At 49.1% G+C, this 12,175-nt stretch overlaps 1 protein-coding gene across 2 annotated transcripts in view; it reads right to left on the bottom strand.

The window, feature by feature from the left end:
• The window catches only part of ABCA4 (ATP binding cassette subfamily A member 4), a 1,118,748-nt gene that overhangs the window by 364,652 nt on the left and 741,921 nt on the right, over window positions 1-12,175 (bottom strand). Inside the window, exons 28-29 of one of the 2 annotated variants that reach the window (XM_085601480.1) lie at window positions 6,003-6,051; window positions 4,486-4,569 (exon numbers count right to left, since the gene is read on the bottom strand). In XM_085601480.1, the coding sequence (XP_085457606.1) occupies window positions 4,486-4,569; window positions 6,003-6,051 (133 nt within the window). The remainder of the gene's footprint in view (window positions 1-4,485; window positions 4,570-6,002; window positions 6,052-12,175) is intronic. The other variant, XM_085601481.1, reaches the window with a different exon arrangement.

Genomic DNA, 12,175 nt, shown 5'->3' with positions numbered 1-12,175 from the left:
CCTGTGGGCCCAGGGTTGGACATCGCTGGGACAGTGGATACCCAACATGGGATAGGGAGTGTCCTGGATCAATAGCGGACAGGGAGAAGGTGGTGGCTGGGTCAGACTCCTCGGTACTGGCACGATACCCTTCTGAGAAGTTAATGGAGCAGGAGGAGCCCGGTGCCTCTGGTGGGGATCAGGAGAATGATCGGCCTGAGATCAAGTCCTGATAAGAAGTGTGGCCTTTCCCCTCCCATCGTTCTCCCTCCTTTTTATTTTCCCCTTGAAATCTTGACTCTATAGTCTGATGAGTGCTGTGGCATTATTCTGTTTCTACAATGTCCACCATGAATCACCACTCGCGGGTGACACTTATGCTTTCAACACTGAGAGCGCTGTGGAGTTTAGTGCTCGTATTATGATTACTGCATGAGGGCCTGGGGGTTTAGAAAACACTAGATCACAATTGGATCCCCGTGCAGACAGCCTTCGTGGTAAAACTCACACCCTCCCGTTTGTTAGGATTGCTGAGGTCGTATTGCACTCTCTCTGAGATTCCTGTTGGGATTACAGGAGCCCAGGGATTGGCGCCTCTCTGCTGAAAAGCTCTAGTTTAGTGGCGATTCCTTTCTCCTGTGTTGTTTAGGTCTCGCCTGACCCAGCGCATGCGCTGGTCTGGCGAGACTTATTGAGAGGGCTCCAAAAAGTGCTACCAGGCCAGCAGAGAGCTACAGTGCATGTGCGCGGGAGCGCGCGCGACTTTTACCGTGATTACTTTCACTTTTGCGGCCGCACAGCCGCTTTGATGTTTGATCGCGATCACTTTTGCGGCAGCACGGCTGCTTGGCATAGCCAATAGGTCTCGCTTTTGGGACCTTATAAGTGTTTAGTTATGCAACTGTTGCATGGCTAAACACTTATAAGGTCCCAAAGGCGAGACCTATTGGCTATGCCAATGCTTGTTTTACTTTGTATGTGTCCTTAACCAGGTATGGGTGGCTATTGGGGAGTCATGGGAAGACCCGAGTTGTTGGGTGGTGATTGCATTTACCCAGGGAGTTGGGGGGTGATATTGTTTTTCTCTATACGGCGTCACAGGTATTCTAAACCAACGACTGAATATATGGCAGTACTATCAGGCATATTGCAGCATAGGTCGATACTGACAAGGATGTGCATGTGCGGATTGCTGCAGGGCCCTAATACCCCAGAATTTTTTTAATAGAGTTTTATATAGCACAAACTTGCCCCAAATCGGGTATCAGAGCGCTTTACATAGCACCAGTTGCGTTACATTAGAACATTCATTTTTGTTAGGCACGGGGAGATTAAGTGATTTGCCCAGAATCACAGGATGTGCAGCGTCATTGCCGAGACTCGAACCCAGTTCCCCAGATTCTGGGTGGACCGCCCTAGCCCTTAGGCCAACTCCTCTCCCCAACTTCTTGGTCCCCTTTAGATATTGAAGACGGCGATGGGTACTTACGTGAAGCTCCTTACATGGAATGTTATGGCGGCCTTAAAGTCTATAATAAGCGATGCAGAGTCCATACCTTTATTAAATGCCATCCAGCTCAGTTTACATTTCTAAGGGAAACGCACTTGATGAAAGAAGTGCTTATCCTGCGTAATGATATGGTGGGAACTGGGGTTCCATTCCAGCATCGATAGTCAAGGGCTGATACAGAAGACAGGTACATACTAGCGCATGGTTTGCTGAATGGTGTAGAAATGTGATTGATGAACACATGTGCACTCAATGTGGATGGTAGACAGTTTTTCCGTACATTGTATGATGTATTTATGCTATGTTTAGATGTCCCAATAATTTGGGTAAGCTAATTTAATTGCTTCCTTAGACAGTGCCCTAAAAAGGCACCCACTAAGGCTCCTCACTAAACTGGGCATGACTGAGGTGCTACCTGGGGCTGTATTACAGAAGTGCCCCAAGGGTGCAAGTGGCATTTTCGCCCACTTTGCACGCACTCAGGGCACTTTGGTATTATAGAATGGCCACAGATGTTTGTGCGTCCCCTTCTGCGATGCTAAAAAGCGCTGGCACACATACAGCGCCAGCGCTTTCTCAAGAGGGCATGCCCTCATTTTCATGGGGGCATGGCCCCATGTAAATGAGGACATCCCTTTGCCCCTGCGCCTGTGCTGTATTACAAATGTGGGCGCAAAGGCAAAGAAGCTCACACAAGGTGCACTGACAGTGCGCCACCTGACAGGAGGCGCACTGTCAGTGCACAAGAGGGGGCAAAGGGGGTCCCATGGACCCTCCAGACATCCCTTTGCAGGCGGGTGCAGTCACTCACTGCACCCGCCTGCAAAGGGATGTCTAACCCGTAACCCCCTCTAAAAGTGCAGGTAGTTTGCCGCCTGCAGAGTGAAACACGGAGCAGCCTCAAAGCAGCTGCTCCTTTTTTCACATGAATGTGCTGCCCTGGGGGCAGTGCATTGACCCTAATACGGCGTCAGGCGCACCTATTAAAAGGGGCACCTGGAGCAATCAAGGAAAAATATAATACAGCTCCAGATGTGATGAATAATCTAGACTGTGTTAGTGCATGAAGAACATTGCATGCTAACGACAGAGAATATTCCTATTACACATACAGCAGATTGGACCGTGTATTCGTTATATGCCGCCTGACAGCAAAGATCAATGCCGCATACACCTTGTAATGGTTACATGCATCATTGTTAATACGGTAAACTTCATATGGTGGAAACTGAGGTGGAGCATTACAAGTGAACCAATATGAACCATTCCAGGCAGTGCCCATGCAAAATTCTACAAACGTAGCCAACGTTTCTGGCAGAAGCGAGCCAAGCGCACCTACCTCCAGGCGTCCTTAACGAGCCTATGTTGCTCAAAAGCAAAGCCGATTGTATGGCAAGATATCAAGGAAATAATATCCGAGGGCCAAAACACCAACGCCTAAATAACAAGAACCAAACTATAGTGACAGCATACAGGTAAGTATAGATTTACTATTCTTAACTTCACATATGCGTACCCTTAACATATGCACCATGCCAAAGGTTAAAGATTTAGGAGTTAATTAATGGTTAGGTGCTGACATTGTGAGGGTTCCACTGTCTTTCTTCTGGTTCATATATATATATATGTGGAGGGCAGTGTAGTAAACCTATATTTACCTACATATACTTTTCTCGTCAATATTTTGGCGCCAGGATATGTCTTCCTCTGTATTTTGGCGGGAAACCAGCAAGTGGCCTCTGAAGCTTAACTAAAGGAAGGCTCAATGTGTGTCTACACCCGGCAGAGCTCGGGATGGGTAAACCATGTGGCATTTGGGTTGGAACTGTAGGAGTCCAGTTTTTAATGCGGTCAAATTCACTGTGCCCGATTCACCACAGAGGTCGGAAACGTACTCCAGTGGGTTCTGTTCTGTCTACATTTGAAACAAGTCTGACTTTTTTTTTTAAAGAATCCGAGAGTATGCCAGAGAAGCTCCAATAGTCGCAAGTTGCTACAAGTGCTCCTGGGATGTTTTTTTTTTTAATTATATAATTGAATTTATGCCTGCGTGAATGTAACAGTGTAATGCCTATGCAATTCGGTGCTTAATTAGAGCCGGTGGTTTCCGGTGCTCAAGCACTTAATTGGTTTCCGGTGCTCGGCGCCGGCACTTGAATGTAAACACAGCACTTAGGAGAATCTGTCACATGGTGGCGCTGTTCATCAAATTTAGAGATGAGCAGAACAACGGTTGTTTATGAATAAAATATACATTAAAAATGACTGATTGCTACCTCCCCAGCCATTCCTTTAGCTTTGGGGACCTGGAAAAAGCTGAACTGTCGCACTTGCAGGCGAGAGAGATGGTTAGTAGTTGTTTTGGCAGCGATGACAAGGGCGATGGGTGGTGCAAGCTGCAGTGGCCTCCTGTTCAGTGTCCTGGCACTTATTACTTTACAAATTAAGCACTGCATGTTATATTTTTCTTCACCATGGGCAAAATCATTTTCCATAGGGGTACGAACGAACCCCTTCCTCAACGCCTCACCATTTGTGGGTTTTTTCTCGTACACTGCCCTCCCATAACAAGGTTCGACCCCTGTCCTCGACAGAGTAAATAATCTAACTCTTTTGTGTAATGAGCCATAGAAACACCTTTGAACCCCACTAACAGGTTTGCCTGTGGGCGCGCACAGACTTCCCTGCCAAATACCCTTTCAGTGACTTTACTCATATGAAAAAGTATTTGTGAGTTATTTTTTTTTCTTGTAAACCACCTTTTGAGAGTATTACATTTCGATTTAAATTAAACTTTAGACCGCACTGACTTAATGAATCGGGCACAAGGGAATTATCCAAAAGGAAATATTTTTCTGGCATTTTCCATATCAGCTTTAGAAAAACTGCTTCATAGTAATAACAAATGCAGTTTTTTTATTTTTTTAAATGTATTTTCATTTACTCTGAAAGTTTTCCAAACCAGGGTTTACCCATCCGCGGCCCACCTGCGTTACCTTTATTGTGATCAACGTCGACAACTGCCGCTGTATTGTCCCCCAGGCTTGTTCTGGACTTCCTCTGTTCTAGCATCCACTCCACTGTGATTTGAGTAACAACAAAATGTAAAGCCATTGAAGAGTTCTGAGCGGACGGAAGTTAAAAGTGACCATCCCTCTCCCCCACAGAAGAGCAGAGGTCCATCTCCACCCCACAACTTCCCCTCACTCACTTTATTGGACACTTCATGCTTAACGGGTCACCAGCTCCTCTGTGGCTCCCATTATTACGTCACGCTGTATCCTAGTTCACAGATTATGACATCACTCTGAGCTGTGCCTTCCAATCCATGAATTGAAAGGATCGGTGGTTGCCCCTGAAATCTGCCTAGCGACTACCTTTGTTTGTGCCATCATTTGGCGGGAAATCCTTCGATAAGCATTTTCAGGAAAGGCTGTTTCGCGTTTGGAGAGGATTACAGGCAATAGATCATTTTAATCATAAATTACAGTGAACTTAATACCCCTGGAAAACTTGACATTACCTTCTATCATTCAACATTTCATTCCACAAGGAGCACCCACAAATGTCAGATAACGAGATCTGTCACTTGTTTCTAACTTGATTCAGTGATAACAAAGGGACAAGTTTTAATTGATGGACCACATTGTTTTTGATAAACTTTCTCCTAAATATGTACGTTAATATTCAACAAGATATATATTTTCTAATATTGATGGTTTGTGAAATATAGTGTTCGCATATGAACACTGCATTTTGCAAGCTTCCCATCTGGGGTGTGTCTGAGAAAGGTGGTAACCAACACAAAGGAAAGTTTAGACAAAGGAACATATGAGGTCACTTATCCCTTGAATGGTGGCCCACCGGTCAGCCAGGTCGGTGAAAGCCTTTGCCTCTGTCCCCGGGTGGTATACCGCTAGTAGTCACAACCTTCATGAGAGATTCCTGCCTTTGCCAAATGCGGAATCGCGAGTGTGGTGGATTCACGGTTGGGAAAGATGAATGCCAAGCAGGGTGCCATGTTTTTTTGGCCTAAGCAGGGCTCTTTAATCTTTTTTAGTGATAAATCCCAAAAGCAGAGATTTGTTTCAGAAAAAGAAATGGCCAATGGTCCCAAAGCAGAGAGAGTTCCTTCTTTGCATGTGGGGCCATTGATTTCCCTGCTGGGACCCAAGTAGAGAAACAATTAATCTGGGGGACTTCTCTAAATAAGGAAAACCTCCCAATGTACAGAAGTCGACAGATCTGTGCCGCCTTAGATTGACCAATGGCGATGACCTCACCTGCAGTCAATCAGCAGTTCCACCACCTCTAAATGAGCAGGGAAAACCTCACATTTGTCAGGGCAGGAGAAACAATGATTTACTGCAATTCTCCAATTTTACCAAACTTCAAATGACGCCCACAGTATTCCACAAGAGGACTTTTAGACATGGAGACGATGCTTCCATTTTAGACTTGTGTCCAATACATGCACAAACGGAGAAATGCCTAAAAATGGCTTCCAGTTTACCTGGATTTTCTGTCCCAGCTCCAGAATCTGCAGTGACCTTCAAGAAAATCTGTGAAAAGATAATCTCAGACTCAGATCAAATGTAGACAATTTACAAACATACTCAGATACTTAAACATTGATGCCTGACACAACCTGATTTGTTTTACTTTCAAAGGCCTGATCAGTCTCTGTGGCAGGTTTTTCATCTGACATGTTGGCAAAAGTATCTCCACCAATCTAGAGTTTGAAAAGATGGTTATCTGTCATAGTGACACAGATTTATCCACCAAAGTTGCTGCATTTGCAGTGGAAAAAGGCACTTTAAATAGAAACGCTCAGGAGAAGATTCCCAAATATCTGTCAATGCTGATAGACATTTCTCTAGAAAATGTGGAACCATGAATTGTTCTCATGAGTATAGGTTTACTGTGTCCAAATAGTAGAATTCCAAACATTTCGGGAAAATTCAGATTTCTTCTCCCCATTACTGCTGCTACACGGTTTTGCGGTTTCGGGTTCCTATCTGTCAAAATGGGAACAGTAAGTGTCTTTCAGTAAAGTTTTGTGATAAGAGTTGAAAATTATATTAGGCAGCTCACAAACAGGGGCAGCTCCTCCACTAGGGTGGAGGAGCATCACCCCACTGCTTTCTCGTAGTGCGAGGAACCCATAACATAAAATGGTAATAGCTAAAGGTTATTACCATTGTATGTTTCCTTTGCGCATTGCAGCCGGGAGGGTGGTTGATGCTGCTCTGCTCTTTGAGCAGGAAAGGAGTGGTTATCCCACACATGAGTGCGCAAAACTGTTTGGTCGGCCCTCTCGGGCTGCTAAAACCAGACATGCGCACTCTGCCCTTCTCCATGCAGGCTGCATAGCGGCCTGCATGGAGAACATGGTCACCCTATCAGCCCCTGGCTGGGCGGCAGCCCAACCAATCACAACGCTGCTTGCAGCGTTGTGATTGGCTTAGGGGAGGGAGACTGGATGCCTGCTTCCTGTTCCTGTCAGAGGCAGGAGAGCAGGAACAGGAGCTGAGAAGACGCAGGACCGGCTGTAACGCCCTGAACGTCTCAGGATCGTTTAACAGACACGATAATGAGAACGCAACCACTTGTGAAGGTTTAGTTATTTTAATGAAGGCAAAAATAATACAAGGAATAAACAAAGGTTATAGTCACTGGAATCCTCCAGGCTAAGTACGTTACCAGCCCACAGCACGGATGGTCCTAACCGTCCTCTGCATATACGCCGATCCCGGCGTATGCCAACAGAGGGCAGAAATGAAATGGCCGACAATGCCAATCGGTAGGCTGTGAGGGGCACGAAGAGTGTTGGGGAGAATCGAGGAGTCAGGGAAACACCCAGCCGGGGTCTCTACCTGAAGGGAGCAGCCGCTCAACCTCTTCCTCAGACTGCACCGGGACGCGGAGTCACCTCCTGGTGATGCGTCACCGATACCCCAATCACAAGCAAAGAAGACTGAACCGAGAGCAGCCGCTCGATCGATCCTGTGGACTTCCGAGTCTGTAACGCGGCAAACACCTCCTGGTGTGCGTTACAGCTGGCAGTCCCTGTATCTCTGGTCGGGCTGGGAGTTACGACTCCAACCAGCAAAAGCGCCACTGCGCTTTGACTCAGCCGAGTCAAAAGGCGAAGCTCAATGGTTATCCGGTAGAGCTTCCGGGTCCTTCACAGGTGACGATGGGGCAAGACACGGCCCAGGGAGTAACGACTCGACCTACCTCCGTTCTTGCCTTACTGGAGCACCACTCCGGAACACTGCTCTTCACTAAGCAGGTACGTCGGTGTAAACACAATATCCGACAGCGTTGTACCTCCCGGTTCCTCCCTTTATAGGGCGTGTTGTCCTTGAGTTATGTAACAGCTCTCCTGTTTACATAAGGGAGTGTTTTCCTTGAGTTATGTAACAGCTCTCCTGTTTACATAAGGGCGTGTTTTCCTTGAGTTATGTAACAGCTCTCCTGTTTACATAACCTCTCAACCGCTAAGCATCCTGGGAGATGTAGTCCGTTTTCGCTGGTTACCATTTTCCTCCCCTCGCATGACAGGAATTCTTGACAGTACATCCTCCCTCTCAGCGGCTCCCCACGGGTCCAGCGCTGGCAGGAAAACGCCGATGGAACAAGGAGACCAAGCGCGGAGCATGAACCCCTTCAGCCGGTTCCCATGACTGCTCCTCCGGGCCATAGCCTTTCCACGCAACCAGGTACCACAGCTTCCCCCTGCGCCATTTGGACGCCCGTATGCCCGACACTTCATACTCCACCTCCGACTCCACGCATACCGGCCTAGGTGTCCCAGACGGCTTGGAGGGTGCTGGTTTGAGCAATGATACATGAAAGACAGGGTGTATCCGCAATGACTGGGGCAAGCACACCTTCACGTTCACGGGACCCATACACTTGGTAATTCGATAGGGGCCCATGTACTTGGGATGGAACACACTGTTCTTTCGAAACCTCATGTTTCTTGTGGATATCCAGACGTAGTCTCCAGTGCGGTACAGTGGCCCGGGCCTTCTCTTCCTGTCTGCCGCAGCCTTGTATCTTCTCTTGGCCTCTATTAGGACAGCCCTTGAGCGCATCAACGTGTCTTTTATGTGTGCCACCCTGTCCGCTGTGGCGGGAATCCTGTCCTCTCTGAACGGATGTAGAAATGGCAAGAACCTGGGATGTTGGCCATAGTTGCTATAGAACGGAGATGACTGTGTGGAGCTGTGAGTGGCGTTGTTATAGGCTATCTCTGCAACCCATAGCAAGTCAACCCATTCTTCCCTGCCCTTGTCCACAAAACATCGCAGATACTGTTTGAGCGTTTGGTTCAGGCGCTCGGTTTGGCCGTCCGTTTGAGGGTGGTAGCTGGTGGACAGGGCGGTCTTAACATGCAGCGCAGTGCACCAAGTCTTCCAGAATTGCGCAGTAAACTGCGACCCCCGGTCCGACACGATCACCCTAGGTAATCCATGCAGTCGTACCACATTCTTTAGGAGTAGTGACGCCAATTCCCCGGCCGTAGGGACTCTCTTGCAGGGGATGAAGTGCCCCATTTTCGTCAAGTAATCCACCACCACCAGTATTGCCGTCATCCCCTGGTCTACCGGTAGGCCCACCACGAAGTCCAGTGATATGCTATCCCATGGTCTATCCGGGGTCGGAAGTGGATGTAAGAGCCCTTGGGTTCGGCCATGGTCGGCCTTCATGGTAGCACACGTAGGACACTCCTGTCCCCACCTCCTGACATCCACTCTCATGGTTGGCCACCAGAAATGCCGTCCCATGCTAGCCACCGTTTTTTCAAAGCCCAAATGACCTGCGCATGGAGAGTCATGGCACCAGATGAATGCTTGTTTCCTTAGCCTAGGCGTGGGTATCAATAGGCACCTGCCCTTCAGGGGTATCCCGTCCTTCAGCTGCCATTCTCTGTGACTGAGGAGCCACCTCCGCCATGCGAATGACCTGATCCCTCTCTTTATTCCCCTCAGGAAAGTATCCGGTTGGATAACCCCCAATACCATCCTCGGGGAAATGATGGAATGCTCGGTCGCAGGCAATGGTTCCTTAACTGCAGATTGACGGGACAGGGCGTCCGCCTTCCGGTTTTCCGTCCCCGGCCGATATGTGATGCGGAAGTTGAACCCCGCAAAGAAGATCATCCACCGCAGCTGTCTGGGAGAAAGGTGTCTTGTGGCCGTCATGAACTGTAGGTTCCGATGGTCCGTGTACACCGATACCACATGTCTTGCCCCCATCAACCAATGCCTCCATTCGGTGAAGGCGTCCTTGATTGCGAGAAGCTCCTTCTCCGCAATATGGTAGTTGCGTTCGGCGTCGTTGAGTTTGCGGGACATGTACGCAACGGGATGAAGCACCCCTGTGTCGTGGTTGCGTTGGAACAAGATAGCCCCCAGCGCCACATCCGATGCGTCCGCTTCCACCACGTAGGGGAGATCCGGATCGGGGTGAGCCAACACCGGCGCCTTACCAAAGGCGCTTTTCAGGGCCTCAAAGGCTTTGTTCGCTTCAGGGGACCAGACAAACTCCTTGGACTTCCTCAGTAGCTGTGTGATTGGGGCCACCAATCCTGAAAATCCATCTATAAACCGCCTGTAAAAGTTGGCGAAGCCAATGAAACTTTGGACGTCCTTCACGCTTTGGGGCACCGGCCATTCTTTCACCGCCTTGATCTTTCGTTCTGCCATCTCCTGTCCCTCTGGACTCAGCATCACTCCGAGGAATTCCACGGATGTGACGTGGAAGTCACACTTGCTGAGTTTACAAAACAGCATGTTTTCCCTCAGCTTTTGGAGCACAGCTTTGACGTGGTGTACGTGCTCCTCCACACTGGACGAATAGATGAGGATGTCGTCGATATATACGACCACGTAGATATCCAACTCCTCTCTGAATACCTCATTCAAAAAGTACTGAAAGGCTGCCGGGGCGTTGCACAGACCGAACGGCATGACGAGGTACTCAAAAAGGCCGAACCTGGTCTTAAAGGCGGTCTTCCACTCGTCTCCGTCCCTCATGCGCACCAGATGGTATGCCCCTTTCAAATCCAACTTGGTGTAGATACGAGCTTTCTTGACCTGTTCCAGAAGTACACTGATGAGAGGCAAGGGGTACCGATTCTTTACGGTTATCGCATTCAATGCCCTAAAGTCCACACAGGCTCTCAGCTCCCCATTAGCCTTCGGGATGAAGAAGAGTGGCGAGGCGGCCGGAGACTTGGACGGGCGGATGAATCCTAGCTTGAGGAGTTTATCCAGGTACCCCCGGAGATGCACGTTTTCAGGCTCCGTCAGGGCATACAGCCTGCCGCTGGGAACGCTGGCCCCTGGCACCAGGTCGATCTGGCAGTCAAACTGTCTATGTGGTGGTAGCACTTACGCCTTCACCTCATCAAATACATCCTCAAAACTGTGATAAGCCTGGGGGAGAGCCACATCTTTTTCTGCCGCTGTAGCCACCGTCTGACTCCCGCTCTCATCTGCGTCAAGGGATTCCGTTTTTATTCCACAATGCAGGATGCAATACGGTGACGTCAGTTCGATGCGATGTGTTGGCCAATCCACAGAGGGGTTGTGTTTCTGTAGCCACGGCAATCCCAATATGACGCCATATTGGGGCGCTCGGATGATGTTAAAATCGATTTGTTCCAAATGGTTCCTCCCACATCTCATCGGAAGGACCCCCGTGTGCTGCCCGATGGGCCCCGTCACCAATCGCCTTCCGTCTACAGCATAGACGTCTTCGGGTACAGCTTTGGGAAGAAGCACTAGCCCTAGCCTGCATGCCTCGTTGTGGTCCATAAACATGCCAGTGGCCCCTGAATCCACCATGGCCACAACGGGTATCCACTGGTCATGCACTCCCACGTGCACCGTGAGAAACAGGTGTCGTTGTCCCTTAGTGACCGAGTTGGAAAGTGAAGGGATGGATGAGTGACTCCGAGATGCCCCTTCTTTGGTCTGGGAGTCCTCTAGTTTTCCGCCGGTACGTCCACCACGGCTGTTACCGACCGGTTGGCCCGATAACGTGACGTCTTCGGTTTGGCAGGGCATTCACGTACGTAGTGGCCTTTTTTGCCACAATATAGGCACAATCCTTGTTTACGGCGTGACTCTTTCTCCGTGGCTGTGAGGCTCGCTCGTATTGCGCCGATGTCCATGGGTTCTCCCTTGGATGCGGTGGAAGTTTCAGGACTTCCCACTGTCACATAGGATGGAAGGGATTTTCCTTTTCTCCCATGATCCCCCTTTCTTTCACTTAGCCTATGTTCCAGCCGTAATACCAGGTTGATAAGGCCCTCACATGTCTTGGGTTGTGGGTCAATATGAGCCACGGCGTCCTTGAGCTCATCGCACAGCCCGTGATGGAAGAGCGCCGTCTGTTTAGCAACAGGCCACTTGGTTTCCGCAACCAGCCTTCGGAACGCGTTGAGATACTGCACCAGGTCGTTGGATCCCTGTCTCAACTCAAGCATTTCACGGTCCGCCGTGTACGAGTCAGCCCTTCTGTCGAAGACCTTCAGGAATTCCTCGCGAAAAGCACCCCAATCACATAAGATGGGGTCGTCCCTGCTCACCAGAGGTACGGCCCATTGTGCCGCGTTTCCAGCCAAATAGGATATAAGGAAAGCCACACGAGCCTGACTCGTGGGGAACG

The sequence above is a fragment of the Triturus cristatus genome, chromosome 4_2 (assembly GCF_964204655.1).
Source record: "Triturus cristatus chromosome 4_2, aTriCri1.1, whole genome shotgun sequence".
NCBI lineage: Eukaryota > Metazoa > Chordata > Amphibia > Caudata > Salamandridae > Triturus > Triturus cristatus.
This window is presented reverse-complemented; position numbering and strand designations above follow the sequence as displayed.